This window comes from Hippopotamus amphibius, chromosome 7, assembly GCF_030028045.1.
Source record: "Hippopotamus amphibius kiboko isolate mHipAmp2 chromosome 7, mHipAmp2.hap2, whole genome shotgun sequence".
Classification (NCBI taxonomy): Eukaryota; Metazoa; Chordata; class Mammalia; order Artiodactyla; family Hippopotamidae; genus Hippopotamus; species Hippopotamus amphibius.
Window position 1 is genome coordinate 124,774,133 of NC_080192.1, and position 26,600 is coordinate 124,800,732.

The 26,600-nt window shown below is 35.5% G+C and overlaps 1 protein-coding gene across 4 annotated transcripts in view; it reads right to left on the bottom strand.

Moving 5' to 3' along the window:
* LCLAT1 (lysocardiolipin acyltransferase 1) overlaps positions 1 to 26,600 on the bottom strand; it is a 188,161-nt gene that overhangs the window by 88,468 nt on the left and 73,093 nt on the right. For all 4 annotated transcript variants that reach the window (XM_057740982.1, XM_057740981.1, XM_057740983.1 and 1 more), the window contains 2 exons: positions 21,807 to 21,975; positions 13,217 to 13,415 (listed from right to left, as the gene is read on the bottom strand). In XM_057740982.1, coding sequence (XP_057596965.1) covers positions 13,217 to 13,415; positions 21,807 to 21,971 — 364 coding nt within the window. In that variant the 5' untranslated portion in view covers positions 21,972 to 21,975. The remainder of the gene's footprint in view (positions 1 to 13,216; positions 13,416 to 21,806; positions 21,976 to 26,600) is intronic.

Consider the following 26,600-nt stretch of genomic DNA (forward strand, 5'->3'; position numbering starts at 1 on the left):
AGGGAGGCCAGACTCAGGAATAGCCTCTGACCCATTTTCAATATGCTTCTAAATAAAGCAGGACCACCACAGGGGCCTTTGAGGATACACTCAGACTTTGCATGCCTCGAACAAACTATGAATGGATAAACGTATTCATCAGAGGCCATGTTGTTGCTTCTCACTTCTCCCTGATCTCATTCTGAACAATCTAGATATATTTCACAATTTGTGGTTGTTCCTAGTTTTCACCATTCCCTTATGTTGCAGTTTGAGAAAAGCAGGACTAAATGACAATCTACTTTGAAATCATGAGGTATGTTAGGGAGATTTTTAGTTTAATCCATGACTAGGCCACTTTTTAAACCACTATCTGTTTAATGTTTACTCCTCTTTTTGTGCTTTCTAAAAGCCTCAAACCCTTTTGCCACTCAAGTGTGATTAATTAACAATCCAGAAAAACCAAGGAGCCATGAGCTGAGTGTGCCAAATGGCACACAAATTTCCTGGTACAAAACCACCAGGCAAATGGACTTTTTATGACACCTCTGAGTTTAGTATTATATTTCCTCTATTGTTACTAAGTGGCTATGAAGATAACTAAAAATAAAAATCTATGTCTAAACCAATATTATTAAATAGTTGAACTCTAACCATTGGACATTTTTTCCTTAAAATCTAACTTCACATACCTTAGCAGACTGTAAACAGTTTAGTTAGCTTAGCTTACCAAAACTCTTTATAACATGAACTGGAATCTAAACACTCTTAATGGTTTCTTTCCTAGCCTGTTATGTAAGTCTGTCACTTCCATACTTTAAGAAAAAACTTTCAAATTCTAAATTTTCATCCATTCTCCAAACTGGCACTACAGACATAAAGTATCATTTCCCTTTAGTCATTCATAAATGAACTAAAAGAACCAGATAATTATATTCCAAACTCTGGTAAGCAAACATTTATAAATAGCAACATTAAATACACCCTAAGGTCATGGCAACTGTCAACAAGCTAAGTCTAGCACAGTCTGAAGCAGGATAGAGCTGACAACTAAGACACATCCATTCTTTTCCCTTTCTTTCATTTTCCCTTGCAAACTCCGTTAATACTCCATTTGCAAACACACTCTGCTTTGTTTTATTTTTCCTGCCTACACTTTTGCCTTGCTTAATTTACTGTGCACTTATTCACTTTAAAAGTTCTAAAATCGGTTTTTTCTTCAATCCAAAATCTGTTCTCATTAATGGTTTGTATTTTCATGAACTCCTCTCAAATCTACAGATACTTTAAGAGATGTGAAAGCCACTCTGTAAGGAGCTTCTAACTTTTGGGAAAAGAAAATGGGAAAATGGGAAAGCTACGAATGAAATACATAGGAACTCAAAACAAGAGAGGAGACAGGTTAACAATGTTACAAATGAGTATACCAATGCAGAGTAAAAGGAAGTAAAGATTAGGTGGTCAGGGAAAGAGAACATAGGTCTGTGAGACACTGGAAAAACCAGAGGTCTAATATGGATCTCTGTAAGGCAAAAGGTGGGAGGGTGGGTGTCCCAAAGGGAACTACAAAAATAACAGGCAGCAGCAAATAACACTCTACTGGCATTTAATTTAATTCTCACAACCACCCAAAAAAGCTGTACTACTTTTTCAAATTGAGATGTAATTGATGCATAACATTACATTAGTTTTAGGTGTACAACAAAATGAATCCATAAATGTATGTGTCACAAAATGATGACCACAGTATGTCTAAGTGAATTATCTACCACCACACAGTTACAAATTTTTCTTATGATCAGAACTTTTAACATCTACTCTTAGCAACTTTCAAATATACAATAGAATATTATTAACCACAGTCACCATGCTGTACATTACATCCCCATAACTTATTTATTTTATGACTGGAAGTTTGTGCCTTCTGACCAACTTCACCCAGTTTGCCCACCCCCAAATCCTGGCCTCTGACAACCACCACCTGTTCTCTATATTCAATTCAGGGTTTGGGGGGTTTGTGTTGTTCTGTTTTATGCTATGTTATGTTATGTTATTTTAGGGGACTCCACATATAAGAGAGAGCATGTAGTATTTGTTTTCCTCTGTCTTACTTTTCATTTAACATGATGCCCTCAAAGTCCATCCAGGTGATACAAATTACAAAATATCTTTTTTTATAGCTGAATAATATTCCACTATCTATATTTACCATTTTCTTTATCCATTCATTTACAGATGGACACAGTTGTTTCCATGTCTTGGTTATTGTAAATAATGCTACAATGAACATGGGGGTACAGATATCTTTTCAAGTTAGTTTTTTTGTTTTCTTCCAATAAATAACCAGAATTAGAAATACTGGATCATATGGTAGTTCTATTTTTAACTTGGGGGGAAACTCCATATTGTTTTCCACTGTGGATGCACCGATGTACATTCCCACCCACAGTGCACAAGGGTTCCCTTTTCTCTATATCTTCATCAACACTTGTTATTACTCAGCTTTTTGTCAACAGCCATTCTAACGGGTGTGATGTGGTATCTTATGGTTTTGATTGGCATTTCCCTGATGATTAGTGCTGTTGAGCACCTTTTCATGTACCTGTTGGCCATCTGTATGTCATCTTTGGAAAAATGTCCATTTAGATCCTCTGCCCATTTTTTAATTGGATTGTTTGTTACTTTGCTACTGAGTTGTATGAGTTCCTCATATATTTTGGATATTAATCCTTTGTCAGATATATGATTTGCAAATAGTTTCTCCTATTCCACAGGTTGCCTTTTCACTTTCTTGATGGTTTCCTTTGTTGTGCAGAAGATTTTCAGTTTGATATAGTACAACTTATTTTTGCTTTTGTTTCCTTTGCTTTTGGTACCAAATACAAAAAATCATCACCAAGACCAATGTCAAGGAGCTTGCCATCTATTTTTTATTCTAGGATTTTTAAGGTTTCAGGTCTTATGTTCAAGTCATTAATCCATTTTGAGTTAATTTTTGTGTATGATATAAGACAGTCCAGTTTTCACAACACCATTTATTGAAAAGACTATCCCTTTTTTATTGTATACTCTTGGCTCTTTTGTCATAAATTAATTGATCATATATGTGTGGGTTTATTTCTGGGCTCTGTATTCTCTTGCACTAATCTACAAGTCTGCTTTTATGCCAATGCCATACTGTTCTGATTACTATAGTTTTGTAACACAGTCTGAGATCAGGAAGCATTATACCTCTAGCTTTGTTCTTTCTCAAGATTGCTTTGGCTATTCTGAGTCTTTGTGTTTCATACAAATTTTAGCACTGTTTGTTCTCTTTCTGTCAAAAAATGCCATTCGAATTCTGATAAGGATAGCACTGGATCTGTAGGTTGCTTTGGGCAGTATGGACTTTTAAACAATATTAAGTCGTCCAATCCATGAGCACAGAATATTTTTCCACTTATTTGTCTTCTTCAGCTTCTTTCATCAATATTATATAATTTTCAGAGTACAAGTATTTCACCTCCTTGGTTAAATTTATCGCTATTTTATTCTCTGATGCAATTGTAAATGGATTGTTTTCTTAATTTCTCTTTCTGATTAGTTTGTTATTAGCATATAGCAATGCAATAGATTTCTGTATATTAATTTTGACTGTGCAACCTCACTGAATTCATTTATTAGTTCTAACAGTTTTTTGCTGGAGTATTCAGACTTTTCTATATATGATATCATGTTATTTGCAAATAGTGACAGTTTTACTTCTTTTCTTCCAATTTGGATGCTATCTATGTAATTTATCTAATTTTGCCTAATTGCTCTGGCTAGAACTTCCAATATAATGTTGAATAAGAATGGAGAGCATGGGCATCCTTGCCTTGCTCCTGAACTTGGAAGAGAAGCTTTCAGCTTTTTGTTATCATTAAGTCTGATGTTAGCTGTAGGCTTCTCATATATGTCCTTTAATATATTCAAATACATTCCCTTTATACAATACCTTGTTGAAAGTTTTAATCCTTAATGTAGGTTTAAATTTTGTCAAATGCTTTTTTTTGTTGCATCTATTGAGATGATCAGATAATTTTTATCCTTCCTTTTGTCAATGTGGTATATCTTACTGATTGATTTGAAGATACTGAACCATTTTTGCATCCCTAGGATAAATCTCACTTGATCATGGTATGTTATCCTTTTAGGGTATTATTTTGTTTGCTAATATTTTGTTGAGAATTTTTACATCTATATTCATCAGGGATATTGGCCTGTAGTTTTCTTCTCTTGTGGCATCTTTGTTTGGTTTTGATATCAGGGTAATGCTGGCCTCATAAAATGACTTTCAAAGTGTTCCCTTCTCTTCTATTTTTTGTTTCCTTTTCATTTTTTGGCCATGCCACATGACATGTGGAATCTTAGTTCCCTGACCAGGGATCAATCCTGCACCCCCTGCATTGCAAGCACAGATCACTGGATCTCCAGGGAAGTCCCATCTTCTATTTTTTGGAAGAGACTGAGAAGGATTAGTATTACTTCTTTAAATGTTGGGTAGAATTCACCACTAAAGCCATCTGTTTCTGGACTTTTGTTTGTTGGGGGTTTATGATTACTGATTCAATCTCCTTACTAGTAATGGGTCTGTTCAGACTTTCTATTTCTTCATAATTCAGTCTTACAAGATCATATGTTTCTAGGAATTTATCCATTTCTTTTAAGTGTCCAATTTACTGGCATATAATTCTTCATAGCAGCCTCTCATGATTCTTTGTATTTCTGTGGTATTAGCTGTACATCTCCTCTTTCATTTCTGCTTATTTATTTGTGTCCTCTCTCTTTTTTTCTTGGCGAATCTAGCTAAAGCTTTGTCAATTTTATTTTTTCAAAAAACCAACTTAGTTTCACTGATCTTTTCTTTTCTTTTTTTTTTTTTTTTGGTGCACGGGCTTAGTTGCTCCATGGCATGTGGGATCTTCCTGGAGCAGGGATCAAACCCGTGTCCTCTGCATTGGCAGGTGGATTCTCAACCACTGCGCCACCTAGGAAGCCCCCCACTGATCTTTTCTATTGTCTTTTTAGTCTTTCATTTATTTCTTTCCTTCCTTCTAACTTTTATTTCCTTCCTTCTAATTTTGGGCTTCATTTGGTCTTCTTTTTCTAGTTCCTTGAGGTGTGAAGATAGGTTGTTTATTGAATTCCCCTCTTAGAATTACTTTTGCTACATCCCATAAGTTTTGGTGTGTTGTATTTCCATTTCCATTTGTTTCAAGGTAGTTTTTGATTTCTCTTTTGATTTCTTCTTTGACTCACTGGTTGTTCAGTAGTATGTTACTTAATCTCCACATATGCGAATTTTCCATTTTTTTCTTGTAATTGATTTCTGTTTCATAACATTGTGATCAGAAAACATGCCTTGGCATGATTTCAGTCTTCTTAAATGTAATAAAACTTGTTTTGAGGCCTAACAGATCTATCCTTGAGAATATTCCATGTGAACCTGAGAAAAATGTACATTTTGTTGCTTTTAGATGGAATGTTCTATATATGTCTATTAAATTATATGTTACACCAACTGGACTTAAGGTCAGTGTTTCCTTATTGACTCCTGTCTGCACGATCATCCACTGATGAAAGTGGGATATTAAAGTCCTCTACTATTACTGTATTGCTACTTCTCTCTTTAGGTCTGTTAAGGTTTGTTTATATATTTAGGTGCTCCTACGTTGAGTGCATAAATATTTATATGTTATGTCCCCTTGTTGGATTGACCCCTTCATCATTATGTAATGACCTTCTTTGTCTTTTATCACAGACTTTGTCTTAAAGTCTATTTTTCTCATATGAAATACAGCTAACTCAGCTTTCTTTTGATCTCCATTTGCATTGAATATCTTTTTCCATCCCTTCACTTTCATCTGTGTGTGTCCTTAGATGAGAGGTGGGTCTCTTATAGGCACCATAAAGATAGGTCTTGTTTTTTTAATCCATCAGCCACTTTTGTTTTTTGATTGAAGAGTTTAATCCATTTACATTTAAAGTAATTATTGATAGCTACGTACTTAAAGCCGTTTGTCAGTTTTGTGTCTGTTTTGTAATTCTGTTGTTCCTTATTTCCTCTCTTCCTCTCTTCCTTTGCGATTTTCTATAGTGGTAGGCTTAGATTTCTTTTTTTCTATCATTTGTGCATGCACTATAGTTTTTTGCTTTGTGGTTACCATGAGACATAAAATAATGTATAACAGTTGTCTTAAGTTGATGACAACTTAAGCAGGAACACGTTCTAAGGCTGTACATTTTTACTACTCTGTGTTTTATGTTTTTGAGGTCACAATTTACATCTTTTTTATCTTCTGTATCCCTTAAAAATTATTTATAGTTATTTTTAATATTTTTGTCTTTTAAACATTATTCTAGCTTTAGAAGTGATTAACCTACAACCTTTACAACATTAGATTATCCTGAATTTTACTATATATTTATATTTACCAAGGATATTTATAATTTCATGTTTCCCAGTACTAATTAGCACCTTTTCTTTCCAGCTTAAAGAAGTTCCTTTAACATTTCTTTGTAAGGTCAGACTAGGGATGATGGACTCTGAGCTTTTGCTTGTCCAAAAAACTCTTTCTCTCTCCAATTCTGAAGGACAACTTTTCCTGATACAGTTTTCTTGATTGGCAGTTTTTTTCTTTCAGCACTTTGAATACAGCATGCCACTCCCTAGTCTGCAAAGGTTCTGAAAAATATGCTGATAATCTTATGGGGGTTCCCTTGTACATACAAGTTGTTTTGCTGCTTTGAAAATTCTCTCCATGTCTTTAAATTTTGACACTTCAATAGTGTGTCTTGGTGTGAGTCTCTTTAAGTTCATCTTACTTGGAACTCTCTGGGCTTCCTGAATCTGGATATCTGTTCCCTTCCCCAGGCTGACATAGTTTTTAGCCATTGTATCTTCAGATAAGTTTTCTGCCCCTTTCTTTTACTCTTCTCCTTCCGGGACCCCTATAATGCAAATGTAGGACCACCTGATTTTGTCCCATAATTCCCTTAAGTTATCTTCAATCTTTTTCATTTTTTTCTGCTTGCTGCTTTCAGTGGATAAGTTCTACTACTCTGTCTTCTGAGTAGTAGACTACTAACCCTTTCTATTGCTTCATCTAAACTGTTAAACCCCTCTGTTTTCAGTTCAGTTACTGTATTCTTCAGCTCTGTGACTTCTTTCTTATACTTTCTCTTTGTTAAACTTCTCATGCATTCTCTTGAGCTCAATGAGCATCTTTAGGACTGTTATTTTGAACTCTTTACCACCAGGTAAATTACTCATCTCCGGTTCATGAAGGTCTTTTTCTAAGGTTTTATCTTGTTCTATAAACAGAGGCATATAGTCCTGTTTCTTCATTTTCCTTGACTCTCTGTGTTGGTTTCTATGCATTAGATAAAACACCCACCTCTCCCAGTTTTGTAGGAGTGTCATCCTATTGGACATGAACCTTATCATTCAACCCTGCTCTAGTTCTTGGTTGTCTCTTAAACCTTTGTGATTGTCCAAGCAGCCTACTTTATTCTTAGTGGCTCCTAGTAGTTGAGGATGGATGTGCCAGTGGGGAGGTTCTCAACACCCTGATTCAGGCCAATTGAAAGTCACACCCTCTGGTAGCAGCTTTTAAAGTATGCAAATATACTTCTTTCAGGAGAAGACTTGGAGATGAACTTTTCTGTCTGCTTCCTCCACACTGAGCCCTAGGGCAATAGTTGGCTAAGAGTTGTTTCTTTATGTGCTACTGTCTCATTGACCACGCCCCACATGTTCTCTGGGTGACAACCACAAAAGTCATGTGCCAGACAAGTAGACAAGCTCATTTCTCAGAGACACTGGTGACCAAAGGTGGGCCAGAGGGAGAGTGATATGCCCACCCTTCAAGGTCTTTGGAGAGGATCACAATCTGCCCTTAGCTGTGTTTAATTAGAAGCCTGCCCCTCTGGCCACAGCAAGGAAGATAGGCAAATAGCGTCTTTCACAGAAAGACTGGGTACTTTTATTCACCTGCCTCTGCACTGGGTCCAGGAGTATAGCCACATAAGTTTGCAGGACACCTTCAAAAACTATTTCTCAGTTTGCTATATCCTATTGGTCCCATGGATGCAAACCCCATTGGCTTTCACAGCTAGATGTTTTGAAGGCTAATCTCTGAGGTGCAGGTGTTAAAAGTTCGGATGCTAGATGTGGGGTTCAAAATCTCCACTCCTGAGGGAGAAGTTCAGAGTTGTCAGATCCTCCTGACTGTGGGTCACCCTGTGTTCTTGGCTGCACCAGTCTGCAGCAGAGTTTCTGTCTGGCTGAACTGGGAGGTGTAAGGAAACTAGTGTGTCTTGTTTCAAATATCACAGATTCTCATTGTCTTAATGAATCTTGGTATAAATTTTCTTGAATAAATATTTCTTCATTTGATGTACGTCCTTGGGACCATTTCCAGAGATTTTAAATGACTTACTTTAGAAGTGCCTCGCCGGTAGTCTTTTATGCCCAGATTCTTCTTGGATTATACTTTCAAATATCACCCTTGTAATATTTAAATTACATTGTTTTGATTGTCTTTTTAGAGGCTTCAATTATATAGATGTTAGAACTCCATTGACGATCTTCCATTTCAACTACTTTCTCTCCAACAAGTTTTTTTATTTTTTTCCTCCTTTTCATTCTCTTTTTCTTTTTTTTAAAACTGTATTGTGGTACAATTGATTTACAATGTGTTGTTTCAAGTGTGCAGCAAAGTGACTCAGTTATACATATACATATGTTCATTGTTTTTCAGATTCTTTTCTCATAGGTCATCACAGAATATTGAGTAGAATTCCCTGTGCTATACAGTGGGTCCTTGTTGGTTATCTATCTTATATATAGTAGTTTGTGTATGTTAATCCAAGGATCCTGATTTATCCCTCCCCACCCTCCATGTTTGCCCTTTGGTAACCACAAGTTTGTTTGCGGTATCTGTAAGTCTGTTCCTGTTTTGTAGATAAGTTCATTTGTATAAGATTCTGCATATAAGTGATATCATATGATATGTGTCTTTCTCTGACTTACTTCACTTAGTATGATTATCTCTAGGTTCATCCATGTTGCTGCAAATGGCGTCATTTCATTCTTTTTTTCTAGCTGAGTAATATTCCATTGTATATATGTACCACATCTTCTTTATCCATTCCTCTACTGATGGACATTTAGGTTGCTTCCATATCTTGGCTATTGTAAATAGTGCTACTGTGAACACTAAAGTACATGTATCTTTTCGGATTATGGTCTTCTCTGGAGGTATGCCCAGGAGCTGGATTGCTGGATCACATGGTAGTTCTAATTTTAGTGTTTTAAGGACCCTCCATACTGTTCTCCATAGTGGTTGTACCAATTTACATTCCCATCAACAGTGTAGAAGGGTTCCCTTTTCTCCACCTGCTCTCCACCATTTATTGTTTGTAGACTTTTTGATGATGGCCATTCTGACCAGTGTGAGGTGATACCTCGTAGTTTTGATTTGCATTTCTCTAATAATTAGTGATGTTGAGCATCTTTTCATGTGCCTCTTGGCCATCTGTATGTCTTCTTGGAGAAATGTCTGTTTAGATCTTCTGCCCACTTTTTCATCTCTGCATAAGATGTCTGTATATTTTGGAGATTAATCCCTTGCTGGTCACTTCTTTTGCAAATATTTTCTCCCATTCTGTGGGAGTGTCTTTTCATTTTGTTTACATTTTCCTTTGCTGTGCAAAAGCTTTTAAGTTTAATTAGGTCTAATTATTTATTTTTGTTTTTATTTTCTTTACTCTAGGAGGTGGATTGAAAAAAGATATTGCTGCAATTTATGTCAGCGTGTTCTTCATATTTTTCCTCTAAGAGTTTCATAGTGTCTGGCCTTACATTTAGGTCTTTGACCCATTTTGAGTTTATTTTGGGGTACGGTGTTAAAGAATGTTCTAGTTTCATTCTTTTACAAGTAGCTGTCCAGTTTTCCCAGCACCACTTATTGAAGAGACTTTTTCCTCATTGTATAGTCTTAACTCCTTTGTCATAGATTAATTGACCAAAGGTGTGTGGTTTATTTCCGGGCTTTATATCCTGTTCCACTGATCTTTATTTCTGTTTTTGTGCCAGTACCATACTGTTTTGATGACTGTAGCTTTGTAGTATAGTCTGAAGTCAGGGAGCATGTTACCTCCAGCTCCACTTTTCTTTCTCAGGATCACTTTGGCTATTTGGGGTCTTTTGTGTCTCCATAGAAATTTTAAATTTTTTTGTTCTAGTTCTGTGAAAAATGCCATTGGTAATTTAATAGGGATTGCATTGAATCTGTAGATTGCCATGGGTAGAACAGTCATTTTGACAATATTTATTCTTCCAATCCAAAAACATGGTATATCTTTCCATCTGTTTGTGTCATCTTTGATTTCTTTCATCAGCATCTTACAGTTTTCAGAATACAGGTCCTCTGCCTCAAGTAGGTTTAGTCCTAGGTATTTTATTCTTTTTCATGCAATGATAAATGGGATTGCTTCCTGAATTTCTCTTGTCTCTCGCTGTCAGTGTATAGAAATGCAAGAGATTTCTGTGTATTAGTTTTGTGACTTGCAACCTTACTTACCAAATTCACTGATGAGCTCTAGTAGTTTTCTGCTAGCATCTTTAGGATTTTCTATGTATAGTATCATGTCATCTGCAAACAGTGACAGTTTTACTTCTTCTTTGCCAATCTGGATTGCTTTTATTTCTCTTACTTCTCTGACTGCTGTGGCTAGGACTTCCAAAACTATGTTGAACAAAAGTGGCAAGACTGTGGGAATTCCATGGTGGTCCAGTGGTTAGGACTCAATACTTTCACTGCTGTGGCCCAGGTTCAATCCCTGGTTGGGGAACTAAGATCCCACAAGCTTTGTGGTGTGGGGGAAAAAAAAAGTGGCTGAGAGTAGACATCCTTGTCTTCTTACTGATCTTAGAGGAAATGCTTTCAGCTTTCACCACTGAGTCATTCTCTGTTTTCTTGTAATGCTCTTTATTTTCATTTTACTTTATTTCCTCTTGGGTATTTCATAATTCATTCTTCATTTCTGATATGATTTTGTCTTTTTGTTCTTTTCTTTTTTTTCTTGAATTCAACTGACTTTTATTTCTTCTTGTTTTCTTGTCCCTTACTGTTCATTTTATTTCTCACTCACATGTATTTTTTTTAATATCCCCAAATGCTTAATTAATGATAATTCATTCAGTTTGGAGTGTTATGTTACAGTGTACATTTTTTGGCTTTTTGGTTTTTCAGTGCTGCCCTCTATTTAAGTTTCTTTTACAGATTTAAAAACCTTTTATGATTATTGGGTTTTAATGTGTAATTTTGGGGGTGGGGTGAGCAAACACTGTTATTTCTTGATTATCTTTTTATTCCTGAAGGATCTCTAATTTTCTTGTTTTCCTTCGTTACCACACTTCTATGGGAAGCTATGCCTTCTCTATATATCTGATTCTCCCTCAGAAGCACCGCTTCTCTGAGGCATCTTCAGATCCCACTGTCTTTCTAATCACTTCCCTATATCTTGTAAACAACTGTGTTCAGTATTTTGGCATTTAGCATTAGACGTGAATCTTTCTGGGGATGCTTTTGTTTGTGCTGCTTCTAACTTGTCTATGCCTCTCTACTCTTAAGCCTCTCCCCACTCTTAGAACCCAAAGGTCTGCAATGGTGGGAGGGTAAAAAGAACTCTTTTAGACTTTATCTCTCTACTTAATACCATAATCTTCTAAATGCCTTCTTTGCCTCCTGGTCATGCTGAAGAGATGTGTGATATGTGGTTTTATTTCCTCTGCTTATTGATTGGATGATTATTTTTTTTCAAGGATGAGAAAAATCAGGCAGCTGCCATTTTCCTCCAAAAACTGTTTTAGGACGGCTTTTAATTATGGATTCAATCTCTTTTTTAGACACAAAGCTGTTTTTTCTTTTTTGTTATCAGATTTTGTCAGTTGTATTTTTCTGAATGTAATCTGTTGATTTCATATACATTTTCAAGCTCACTCATATAATGTTCTTAATATTCTGTTACTATATTTTATGTAGAATCAGAAATGATAAACAAGGCATAGTCATCCTTGATTAGTCTTTTCAGGAATGTGGCAGTTTTTAAAAAGCTAAAAAATCTTTGACATTTCTGCCATCAAGAGGTGAAGTCTATGCTCCCTCCCCTAGACTCAGGACAGTGACAGCTTTCACCAACAGTGTACTGTGGATGTCACACTACAGGAATTCTGGGACTAGGTTAGAAAATGCCTTGCAGCTTCCTGCTGGGTCTATGGGGATGTCTGCTCCAGGGAAAGTCAGTTGCCATTTAAGAAATCTGACTATAGTGAGACCACAATACTATTAAGGTAACAAAGAGAAAGACAAAACTATAAGCATCAGGCAACTAAAACACAAACATGCAGTATTTCTTACTAGTCTACCCTGAGGACAATGCCTGCCCTTTGCCCTAACAAATACTACACAATTTCAGTACATTGATAGGGGCATGGTTTAGAGAGCAAAGAATTCAAATAAGAAATATTACATAGGAAGCCAAAGAAGTACAGATGGATGAGGCTGTCCAGGGACCTTAGTGGGTGCTTCATCCACTCACGTGAATAACTGGTTTGAATATATTTTTAGTCTGTTCCTCACCCCTACTTCACATTAAGGAGTACACAGCAATTAAGACTAAACATGCGATGCTGAAATATCCCTACTTATCCACCAATGAACAAGCTGCATTTCAAACAATGGAAAGTAAACATTTCTAGGAATTTTAATATTGCAGTATACAACTAGCACAGTGAAAAGTCTTTAAAAAAAAAAAGTGACAGTGCCAGTGTTTTATGAACTTACCTAATTCTAGTATAATGCTTGGAACCAATGAGTATTCAATAACCATTTATTAGATGAATGTGAATGAATCAGTTCCTTTCAAGTACCTTATCAGCACAGACCAGCTTCTGGTCTAAATTACCACAAGTATGACATGCAATAAAAAGTTACCAAATTATTAATTCATATCCTTCAAATTTTTGGTCCTTCTGAGACCATATCTACTTCCTTGAGAATAGTTTACTCTCTTTCAACATAAGAGGTTTCCAAAAATGAGATTAAAATAATCTATTAGCCCCTAAGAAAAACGAACTGGTGATTGTTTTTAGCTAGGGAGGGAAAAAAATGTAAACAGAATTTAGTAAGTTAATTTGTGAATAACCTACCAAATCCAGGAACACTTTTGAGACTGGCTTTGAGGCAAATTTTCTCTAATCTGAGGTAGCTATATCTCATCAGACAATTCCACAGGAACATCCAGTCCATTCTTGTCCGATGATTCATGATAATGACACTCCTTTCTCCAGGAATGAATGCATCACCTGTTATAATCACTTTTACACCAAACATGGTCTCCAGCAATGCCTATGGGAAAAACAATACAGATATTTAACAATTTAAAGTTATGATTTCCCATAGGTAAATTTTATCATGTCCTATAAATAAATCTGATTTCTAATAAGTCAAAAGCATATTTTCCCCCATTATTCTGGCTTCTATAATAAATTAAGAAAAAAGTTAATTTGGAAGAACATGAAGGCACTGTTTCTATTTTCAGTTCTACTAATTTAATTTTTGGCAGTTTCTTAATTTAAAAATGCTAACTTTCATTGAAATCTTCAAGATAGATTATTAAGACAAAAAGAAAAACATGCTAAAGGCATACAAGATTCCACTGTGTAATTTTTTAAGGATATAGATATATAAGATTATTACATTTTTAAATAAAAGGATACTCAAGAAATTTAATAGGACTGAGGGAACAGAGAGTAAAGGACTGAGGGAACAGAGAGTAAAGTTTTTAAATTTATACCTTTCTATACTATGATTTTTTAAACAAATACATGTATCTCTTTATAAATATATGAAGAAGGTATGTTTACTGTAAGTGCTGCATCCCCAGTGCCTGCAACAGTGCTTGACAAACAGAAGATGCTCAAATATTTGCTGCGTTTGCTTAATTAACTTTTCTGATGACCAGGCATAAAATATCTATGAAAATTTTGGAAGAAAATACATTGCAGAATGTAGTTCTTGAAAGAACAATAACGGATATTAAGAAGCCCTGATTTCAATGCCCATTTAAATTTTTGAGTAATATACAAGTAACAAATTTACTGGTTAATATTTGACTAATGGAGAGAAAACTGGTCCACGGCAATAAAAGATAAGAAAATCAAAAGTTCTGTTTAGCAATATTATGAAACTTTGCTCAAATTGTACCAAATAAACAAACTGTGGTTCAGTCATACAATGATACAACAAGGAAAACAAATGAAGTATGGGGTATCTACAGCAACATGGACAACATACAAGCACTGAGAGAAACAAAAACAATATATACATTGTGTCCATATATAAAAGTTTCTAAAACAGACAGTAACTAAGATATTCTAGAGGCAAATATACAGATGGTAAAATTAAAAAGAAAACCAAGGAAATAACTATCTTACAAGTCAGGATAGTAGCTAGTTCTAAATAGGAGGGTGTTATAACTTGAAAGCTAAGTGGCTTGCTGGCAATTTTCTATTTCTTGACCTGGCTGGCTGGTAGTTACACTTTAAAATTATTTATTAAAGTGCCTTTATGTTTTCTTAATTTTTCAGCATATCTGTTATATTTCCAAAAAGAGCTTTTAAAAAATATATATACAAAAGAACACTAGGACTTCAAATAGGACCAAGAAAAAAAACAGGTTAAAAGCAATATTAGCTTTAAAAAAAAAAAAAAAAAAAAGATATGTTTGGTCTTATGTCCAAAGTATTACAGAGTCAGAGTGTTAAGATGTAAAACATGATCATTTGGGCTAATGATGCTACAAGATGCCCCTGGTTTTTGTCAAATTTTCAAAAGTGTCCATAACCACTTGAATAATTATAATGTCCCTCCCCTCCCCCGCCAAGATCTAGGAGGTTAAGTTCCAATGTAGAAGAGACTTCAGGATGGAGAGGATCAGGGAGGGGTCCTCCAGACTTGGACCCACAGCAAGAAATATCCCTTTTTCCACTTACAAGTGTAAAGGGTGATGTCGACTACCAAAATGAATCACTGAAGTATATGTCTTGGCCCTGATGATATGTCACCATGCAAGGTTAATTTGGATCAGCCCCACTCTGCATTCCAAATATGATATACTTTTCATATTTTGCAAAGAACTGAAATACAGGAAACACTTCTTTAACTGGGAGGAAGAGGAAGTCAACTACTCGTGTGTGTACTATAGAAAAGAGTTAAAAATCTTAAGCCTATAAATCCCAAACATCAACTCTAACCTTATTATGTGCAATTTCTAATACATGTTTCCTATGGATCCCAAAACAATCTTCAGCTTTTCATTATAGTAAAGGTCAAAATAAAAAATCCGAGACTGTTTGTCGAGGAGCATATCATAAAGTATTCTCCTCTCTGCCATCCAGCACTATTAGAATGTGCCTGAAAGTTATATATAACCTTCTGGACAGCCTAGATCTCTAGCTCAAATTAATCATTTTTAATACCAGACAAGGCATATCTAGTCAACATTATTTACAGCTCCTGCAAAAGCAGAATAACACATATACTGCACAGACATAAAGTTGTAATGCCTATAAAGAACGCCAGAATTCAAATAATCCAGATCAAAAACTGTTTAATAAAAGAAAAAAAAAAGACATTATTCTCATGTTTCTGGTCCTGAAGATAGTTTCTGTAGTAAGAAACTAATCTTATATAAAATTTTATGTTTTCTGTCTTATACTGAACCAAGAGTGGTACTTTTCATGACTTTTACTTAATTGGTCAAAGATCTGGCCCAGAATTAGAAATATAGGAGTAATTTCTGAAGATCTTTTACATATCACTATTTACTACCTCCAAGTGTTCCACTGTGTATGGAAACAAGGATGAGAGGTTCCCCTCATGATCACAGAGAATCAGTTTTGCCATCACGCCCCAAGCTCCTATTTAACACTCCAGGGGATCTTTACTTAGTCTGATGGAATAAAGATCTATGTTGTTCCTCATCTCAGAGCCTGCCTTGGCTTTTCAGACTCAGCTTAGGCCTGGCTCCTCAAATCCTTAGCTATTTAAGGATGCACAATCCCAAGTCATTCATCAAAGACTGAGACTCCCTTTCTTAAGAGCAACAGTCTAGACAGAAATTATATTCAGTAATCTATGTTTGTTGAACACCTGTCGTGTTCTAGGACGGGAATGGAATCAGCAAGCTGTGGAAGAGACATGTGTCCTAGATGGGGAGTGAGAAAAGGACTGCTAAATTCCTAGGACATGATTTATGGTGAAAAGACAGAACTCCAAGTAGTTCTCATAATTTCAGTAATTAGCTAACAATCAAACTGTTGAAAAGACTCAGACTTCTTAGAAGCAAAAACTGCTCTGGGCACAAGCAAAGTTTGACCCTGACAATACTGATTATGCTGAATAAAACCACTCAAAAATTAAATGAACAAAGACAGGTACTCCTCGTTACAAAACTGTTCCAAGGGAGACTGAATGGTTACTCTGCAGATCAGGAAAGGATTCTTAGACACACAGGTAAGTTAGACTAGATGACCTCTAAGTCTCATCTAAACTCTAAGATTCTAAAAGATTTTATTGTGGTACCTCATTTAACAGAAAATGTGCCAGTTAAAAATAGTAAGATAAGAAAAATCTTGCCAATGAAATCATTTTAATGAACAAGAGAAGCTTACAAAAGATCATTTGTGATTATTTCTATGAAGCAATAATTAGTCTAAATGCATTTACCGTAATATATTTTTAGTGAAAAATGATTTTTAACTGTTTGGTATTGCTTAAAGTATACCTGTAGGGGAGAGAAAACTAAATTCCTTCTGAATAAAAAATGATCTATTGTATTATTTGCTTCAAAATAAAAATTCCATTAGCACCTTATAAAGGTGTGAAATAAAAGGTCATAAAAGACACCCTGACAGTTTTTCTCCATTTCTTTTAACACAGATGTTCACTTTCTCAAAACTAGAACATCAATTTTCTGTAACCTAGTTACAAGGGATTCAACTTCTATAAATTTCTAACTGAAAGACTCTCTGCTCGATATGCCATTACCAGTGAGCAAGGCAGTGAGTTAAACAGTTGGGTAACAAAAGTTTTTGCAAATATATACCAATTTAACACTACAATGGTGGCTAATCTTGCCTATATGATAAGTTCTTAAGAAAGGTAATAAAGCAAAAGTCAGGAATAGATGAAATTACCCTTGAAAAATCTCATAGGAAAGTACCTACAAGAGACCAGCACACATCAGTAAGTCCAGCTCAGCCGGTTTTTCCTGAATGTTGGACCAGATTTCTCCAACTGACCATCAGATGAAAGTACTGGTTTACATCTTGTTTTAAACACAAGAATCATATTCAGCACTCACATTGCAAACATTCATTCCTATCTCTCTACTCTCATCCATCCTACTGCATGTAACTGAAGCTGTAGAAGGTAAATAGATATATGACATAATTCTGCTGTAATAGCATTGGTACTAGTAGTAAAGCAATAGGAGCAGCTATGGTGTAATCTGTCTAATAAAATCCAGCATTTTATTCAGAGTAATAGATTTTAGCTGTGTACACGGCCGTCCAGAAAAAAGACTACACTTCCCAGATTTTGTTACAGCTTTTAGCTGCTCTCACCAATGGGGTGAGCAAGAGAGATTATGTACAAATTGCAATTCACTGGTCTAAAGGGAAAGCACTTGCTCTGGACTTCCTTCCTTCCCCAATTCCTGCTGAGTGAGGCAAACAAGGGGTAGTGAACAGTTAACCACATAGAAGAGGATATTATGCCAGGATGGGCAGAAGGAATCTGAGTCCTTGAACAACATCAGGAAGCAGAGCTAACCTGCCAACCTGGACTTGAGGGTGAATAAATTTCTGCCTTCTTTAGGCCACTATGCTTTGAATTTTCTTCGATAATGTAGTTTAGCCTACCCCCTAAAACTTCATAGTGGCAAACATTCACTGCTTACTTTGCAAAGGCTATATGTTCATTATCTCATCTAGTCATCAAAATAACTCTCTGTGGTAGGTGGTATTAGAACTCCTTTTCCTTTTTTTTTTTTTTTTCTTTTTTTAACAAATGAAGGAAGAGAAGTTTAGAGAGGCTAAGTAGCTTAGCCAAGTTTGAATTACTAGAAAGTGGAAAGGCCAACAGTGAAACCAAATGTCTGTCTCTAGTATCTGTACAAATAAGCACTCTGCTTATATTGGATTTCCAAAGAAAGTAGATTGATTAGATACTGGAAAGCTAACAACTACAGGGATTTCTGTCAATGTAGTAACTCAAGAAAATCCTCAAAACTCTTAAGGTTCTGGTAGAGAGATTCAGCCAAAAACATGTGATTTATAATTAAAAGATCATACACTGTGGAAATTTTGACATTAAAGAAAATGAAGTACAATAGCAACAGATGACTGTTATTAAAAAAAAATCATTTACCCCTAAGTGTTCACTTTAGAATCAGATATGCACTGCTGAATCTGTAATGGATCTCAAAAGATCACCTGCTCCAATTTCCTTATTTTACAGATGATGAAATAAAAACCTTAAAAAAAGTTATGGAAGTGACTTGAAAATTTATAACTTTCAAAACAAAATGTCTCTGGTTTTATATTAACGGTAAATGGAATTATTTAACGTTTAGCCAGTTTGTAGATGACTTTTTTAGAAATAGCTACATGTGATGGTTAATTTCATGTAAAGTGAATAATAGACGCTTATTTTACTTAATATAAATATATTTCATGGAGAAATGCTTTGTAAATAAATGAGTAATAGTGATTAAGGCAATACCATGAAATAAATATTCTATATTAAATCATATGTTTGAGAGCTGCAACAAAGCACTGGGCTTCATGTCTTTAAAGCTGATTTAAAAATCTAACTCTAAAAAGCCACGGCCTAGAAAGTCAAATTCTGTCCTCTAATAAAGGAAGTAGTCTTTCAATCAAATGAAAACCAGAAAAGAAACTAGTCAAGTTGTGTAAATCTACAGCTAGGAAAGACAGTTTAGGTACAGTGATGTTACCTCCACAAGGACAGAAGTCATATCTGTCCTGTTTATCATTACATCCTAGGAGGGTGGACACAATAAATAGTTGCTTGATGAGTATACAGGGATCCTGCTGCTACTTTTCCAATAAACACAAGTTACAAAAGAAAACATCCTTCTATTAAGAAAAAGAAATTTTGCCTAAAAGAATGAGGATACATACTGACAATGTAGAAATTATGCAAATATTCATTGCAAAGTATTTCCTACAGGAAAACAAAAAACAAAACAAGAGGATGAGGGCCCTCAGAGTAAATGGTACTTTAGTTAACTACTACCCAGCTGACTTATAGGAAAATATGGTCATAATAATTATAACATAAGGAATCTCAAGAAAGTAGTGAAACCAAAAAGAACCCAATGTAAGTCCTAGAACCTAACAGTATAGTATTTTAAATAGAAATCCACTGTATAAACAAAACACAGATTAGACAGCAGAAGAGAGGGTCAGTGAACTCGGTGGCCTGAATAACAATATAAGCAAACTACCATACAAACAATTGCAGACCCAAAAAGAGAAAAGAGAGTAAACGGTGCAGAGAAAAATATGTAAAGAAATAACGGCCCCAAATTTCCCAATTTGTATAAAAACAAAGATAAATCTTTAAAGCAGCCAGAGGAAAATGACATATTACATAAAGGAAAGCAACAACATGTATGATGGCCAACTTTTTATCAAAAACAATGGAAAACTTTAAGCGGAAGATAAGAAAGGGGAACTTTAAGGTGGGGGTGTCATCTCAGAAATTTTATAGCCAGCAACACTATACTCCAAAAATGGAGACAAAATAAATTTTTGAATAAACAAAAAGATTGATTCATCTGCAGGAACCCTCACTACAAGAAAAGCTTAAGGAAGTTCTTCAGGCTGACGGGAACTGACACTAGATGGACACTCTAACATACAGAAAGAACAAAGAACACTGTAAATTGATGATATTTAGATAAAATACTGTACTATGGAGTTTATTGTGTAAGTAGATGTAATATGACAACACAAAGAATGTGAGAATGTACCACACTGTTACAAGGATCTTACATTTTATAAAACGTAGTAAAATTACTCTAAGTGGACTGTAATACACTAAAGATAAATTATGTAATCCCTAAAGCCATGATTTTGTAACATTTATATATATATAAATTTATATATAGATATACAATTTTTTCTTTCAAAAAACAGAGAAGGAGGGCATACTGCACAATGCTTGATACTAAAATTTGAGCTAGTTTGACCCTGAAACTTCTTTATGTTTGTCCATTCATCCAAGTTTTTACTAATATGTTTCTTGTTCCAGGTATTTCAGCAACCTATATCTTTGGCTTCTCTAGCAAAAGAAAAGGCTTTCTATGACTATTTCTTGCCAACTTTCCTCTTCCACTGCAAGGGCATCATCTCACTAATGAGACTGATTTTATTATGAGTTGTTGGTTTCTCAGATTCCCCACCCCATCCCCAAGTCAGGTATCCCCTGGCTTAAAATAACTCCAAACCTTCTTCTTTTGAAACAATCATGAGGTGTCAATGAGCTTCTTACCACTGGGAAGAGTTAAGATGCCAGGTGACTCTGACCAACCTTGAAGGTTTTCCTATCACCTAAAGCTCTAACAGCAGCAAACTAGGTTTAATCTCAACTCTGCTTAAATAACTTGCTTGTAAGACTTCCCTGGTGATCCAGTGGGTAATACTCAAATTTCCCAATGTAGGGGGCCTGGTTGCAATCCCTGATCAGGGAACTAGATCCTGCATGCATGCTACAACTAAGAAGCCCACATGCTGCAACTAAAAGATCCTGCATGCACCTTGATGTTCACTGCAGCACTATTTACAATAGCAAAGACATGGAAGCAACCTAAATGTCCATCAACAGAGGAATGGATAAAGAAGATGTGGTACATACATACAATGAAATAGTACTCTGCCATTAAAAAGAACAAAATAATGCCATTTGCAACAACACAGATAGACCTGGAGATTATCATACTAAGTGAAGTCAGACAGAAAAAGACAAATATCATATGATATTGCTTATATGCAGAATCTTAAAAAAAAAAAAAAGTACAAATGAACCTATCCAGAAACATACTCAGAAACTTAGAAAACAAATTTATGGTTACCAGTGGGGGAGGTGGGGCTGCGGGGGGGGGGGGGGGGGGGGATGATAAATTGGGAGTTTGGGATGGACATATACACACTACTATTTTTAAAATAGATACCCAACGAGGATCTATTGTATAGCACAGGGAACTCTGCTCAACATTCTGTAATAACCTAAATGGGAAAAATCTGAAAAAGAATATATGCATATATATGTAATAAATAAGACAAAAAAGCATGAGAAATATAAAATGAAATGCAATATAAAATTAACAACGTAAAAATTCTTCAGTCTGCATCTTTAGATTTTTGCATTTTACTAAAGCATACCTCAATGAAGGCAAATAAAGAAAATTTATGAGGAATATGAAAGAAACTTAATTTTGCAATATAGCCCTTAAATAGATATTTTATTTCAAGGACATGAATTATTTCATTTCTCTCTAGCATTTAAAGGGGGAAATATAAAAACTAATGTGCCTCATGTAACAGGAATATGTTTCTTCTAATATTTGACTAAATCTGACTCTAACAAAATACAAATCAATAGGCTAGGCCACTTTGGTATGATCTCTTTCTCTGCTGTATCACTTACCACAGGTAGGGTGAGCCAGGTTGCCACAAGGTGGTTGTTGATCCAGCGATACCAAGATGGGTTTATAAACATCAAAGGTAAAAAGGGACCCAGCATGAAAATGCTTCCAAAAAAGCTTCCCCAAAACAGAGTGAGTATAAAGTATATCCCTCTCCATGACACCATGATTCTGAAAGACACAAAAAAATAAATCGACATATTTTGTTACTATAACTGCCCAAATTCAATTTCAGAATATGTGTAATAATCTTTAATTACAGGGCTACAGAATAGGCTCTGATAATGAACATGAGCTTGAATGCCCTCTTACATGTCCTGCAGGTCTAACAAGTTGTCAGCCTGTGAGAAATGTATACTCTCCACAAAAACAGACATATGGATCAATACAACAGAATAGAGAGCCTAGAAATAAACCCACACACCTATGGTCAATTAATCTTCAACAGGAATTCCCTTGCAGTCCAGTGGTTAGGACTCCATGCTTCTCCACTGCAGGGGCATGGACTGCAACCCTGGTCGGGGAACTAAGATTTCATGTACCATGTTGCACAGCCAAAAAACAAAACAAAACAAAAACCTTCAACAAACAAAGCAAGAATATACAACGCAGAAAAGACAAGTCTCTTCAGCAAGTGATGTTGGGAAAGCTGGGCAGCCACATGTTAATCAATGAAGTTAGAACATACCCTCACACCATACACAAAAATAAACTCAAAATGGCTTAAATAACATCTTATGGAAAAACCCAAATGAACTTTTTGACCAACCCTACATAAGACACGACACCATAAAACTCCTAGAAGAGAACACAGGCAAAACATTCTCTGACTTAGCAATATTTTCTTAAGTCAGTCTCCCAAGGCAACAGAAATAAAAGCAAAAATAAACAAATGGGAACTAATCAAACTTATATGCTTTTGCACTGCAAAGGAAACCATAAACAAAACAAAAAGACAACCTACAGAATGGGAGAAAATATTTGCCAATGATGTGACCAACAAGTCCTTAATTACCAAATATACAAACAGCTCATACAACTCAATAACAACAACAAAAAAACCCAATCAAAAAATGGGCATAAGACCTAAATAAACATTTCTCCAAAGAAGACATACAGATGCTCAACAGGCACATGAAAAGATACTCAACACTGCTAAGTATTAAAGAAATGCAAATCAAAACTGCAATGAGAAAAACTTCCCTGGTGGTCCAGTGGTTAAGAATCTGCCTTTTAATGCAGGGGACGCAGGTTCAATCCTTGGTAGGGAAACTAAGATACCACATGCCATGGGGCAACTAAGCCCACATGCCATGAACTACAGTGCCCATGTGCTCTGGAGCCCACACCACAACTAGAGGGCAGCCTATGCACTGCAATGAAGAGCCCATGTGCCACAACTGAGACTCGACACAGCCAAAAGTAAAATAAAATATTAAAAAAAACAAGCCCTATAGTGAGGTACCTCACACCAGTCAGAATGGCCATAAAAAGTCTACAAATAACAAATGCTAGAGAGGGTGTGGAGAAAAGGGAATCTTCCTATACTGTAGGTGGGAATGTAAATTGGTGCAGCTGCCATGGAAAACAGTATAGAGGTTCCTTAAAAAACTAAAAATAGTGCTATCATATGATCCAGCAATCCCACTCCTGGGCATATATCTGGAGAAAACCATAATTTGAAAAGATAATGCACCTCAGTGTTCACAGTAGCACCATTTACAATAGCTAAGACACGGAAGCAACCTAAATGTCCACTGACAGATGGAAAAAAAGATGTGATATATATACACAAAGGAATACAACTCAGCCATAAAAAAGAATGAAATAATGCCATTTACAGCAACATGGATGGACCTAGAGATTATCATACTAGTGAAGTAAATCAGAAAGACAAATACCATATGCTATCACTTATATGTGGAATCTAAAATATGACACAAATGAACTTATTTACAAAACAGTCATAGAAAACAAACTTATGGTTACCAAAGGAAGAAGGGGATGGGGGAGGGAAAATGTAGGAGTTTGGGATTAGCAGTACAACAACAAGGTAAACAACAAGGTCCTACTGTATAGCACAGGGAATAATATTCAGTATCCTATACTAAACCATAATGGAAAAGAATATGAAAAAAATACATATATATGTATAACTGAATCACTCTGCTGTACAGTGGAAACTAACACAACATTGTAAGTCAATTATACTTCAACTTAAAAAAAAAGAAAAAATGGATACTCTCAGCAGAGGAAATGCCTGACCTCCCCCTCAAAAAAAACCTATTTAAAAAGCCTTGAGGTTTTTTTGTTGTTGTTATTAGTATTAACATAAAACTATATTTTCTTTTCCAAGATGTTATCCAACACAAAATTTTAAAATATTCCAGAGGGTTTTTTATCTCTTACTATAAAAAGCAGACTTAATGGACTAAGAATTACACAACAGATTCCTAAGGGTGACTATGCCTAAAAGTGATGGAAATTTTACAGAGTACACTAAAAAAATTTTTTTTAATCTAGAAATATTAATTCTTTACATTAGAAGCTAAAAGTAATATCTTTGGGCAACTGGTCTTTATGAGCTGAGAGGTTAAGTAGATGTCTGACTCCTCACTCACTTTCCTAAATTATTTGCCAAAGGATTACTTTTGAGGGTCCTCATAACCAGATGAACATAATATTGATGTTTTAAAATAAACTGTTGGAAGCACAGTCTAAAATGAATAATCAAACATTTGATTTTACAACCTAAACTCTATTAGAGCAAAAATATGGTTTGCTTCAGGATAATAAAACTGTTGGAAACATCAAAACCACGAAAACAGCACTGGCCCTAAATTTTATATATTAAAAAAGGTATTTCAGCAATCAAGACCTTTGAATATTTGAAAAGAATCACAACAGGAAAAAGAAAATTTCCAATGTCATGGTGCTTTTAAAAATGTCAATTAGACAAACAAAACAGGTCAAATCCCTTAACACCCGATCAAGTGTATCTGCATATTTGGTATATTTTTAAATCTCTACCAATACTTGACAGTGTTATACACAAAATCCTTCAAAGTACAAATAGAACACATATCTGCTAAGAACTGGCTTTCTGCTAAACTCTAGATCTGAACTTCTAAGAAGTGGGTTGAGTGAGTGAGGGCAGAGAAAAAGAACACTGGAAAACAGTAGCCAAACAATTTGCTCACACAGGGCCCCAGACGGTCGGTAGTCCCACACACTCCTGGCTTTGCTTTCTCTGAGACTCAGCTCCTCCTTTTTGCATTAAAAGATACTTCTCTGCAGTCTAACACAAAGCATTTAAAAAATAATAATGAAAAGAGCTTCTAAACTCAGTATTCTCAACCTCTTTCCTTTCATAACCCCTGCCCCCAAAATATCCCTGCAATGATGCTACGTGATTTGAAAAACCCCCTGTAACGACCTTTTTTAAATCTACTGTTTGTTTCTGCCATTAGCTAGCTCTTTGTTTAGACACTCACCCCTAAACTCCCTGAAGGGCTATACTTCACATTACATCCACATACAACTACCTCTCCATCAAAGGCTCCCTGATATACTTCTTCCTCACTTACTGAACTATTCCTCAACTGATTCATTAAAAGGAAAAAAAATTATATTAGGTTGGCCAAAAAGTTCATTTGGGGAAAACCCAAACGAACTTTTTGGCCAACCCAATAGTTAAAGGAGCTTAGATATCACCTAACAGAATCTTTTCAATTTACAGTGATGAAGATGAGGACCAGAAGAGTTAAGAAATGCGTCACATGAATATACTGGGACTACTCAGACCAAGTCTAATCTAAAATTACTTTCCCATCCTACTCCTGTTTCTTACCTGTCCTCTCAATCATTTGTTCAATGATTCAATAAACATGCAAAGAAATTCCTACTGTGTGTCAGGCACTGTACCAGTCATTTGGGGATACAACAGTGAACATGACAGATACACCAAGCTCTCACAAATCTGGCAGTCTCTCCAGCTCCTCCTTATGAACTCTGCATTTAGTCTAGCCCTATTTTATCTCTTATTCCAAGTCTCAAGGATTTGACAGAAAACTCTGTTAAGAATTATGCTAGCTATACACTTATTTAGAATAACTAAAATTTGAAGAAAAAAAAAACCAAAACTGGCAAAACCAAGTGCTGGTAAGGATGCAGAGCAATCAGAACTCACATACATTGCTGGTGGGAATGCAAAATGGTATGGCCACTCTGGAAACCAGCTCTCCAGTTTCTTAAAATATTAAATGCGCATTTACCATATAACCCAGCAATCCTACTACTGAATACCCAGGACAAACTGAAAGCTTATGTTGACACACAAACCTGTACGCATTTGTTTACAGCAGCATTATTCACAATGGCAAAAAAACTAGAAACAACCCAAATGTCAGCAGGGGTGAGTGGATAAACACACTCTAACACATCTATAGAAAAGACTACTACTCAGCAATGAAGACATACGACTGATATATGCAACGTCTGGCATTAACCTCAAATGCATTATGCTGAGTGAAGGAAGCAAAGCTCAAAAGGCATGATTTCTTTTTAACTGTATGACTTCATTTATATGACATTCCAGAAAAGGCAAAACTATAAGGAGGGAAACAGATCAGTGGTTGTCAAAAGTCTGGGGTAAAGGGGGGGAGTGTCTGACTGTGAAGAGGCAGCACAAGGGAAGTTTTAGGGGTTGAGGAAACTGTTCTATTTCCTGATTGCAGTAATGATTACAAGACTATGCATTTGTTGAAGCTCACAGAATGTATTTTTACTGATCTTTA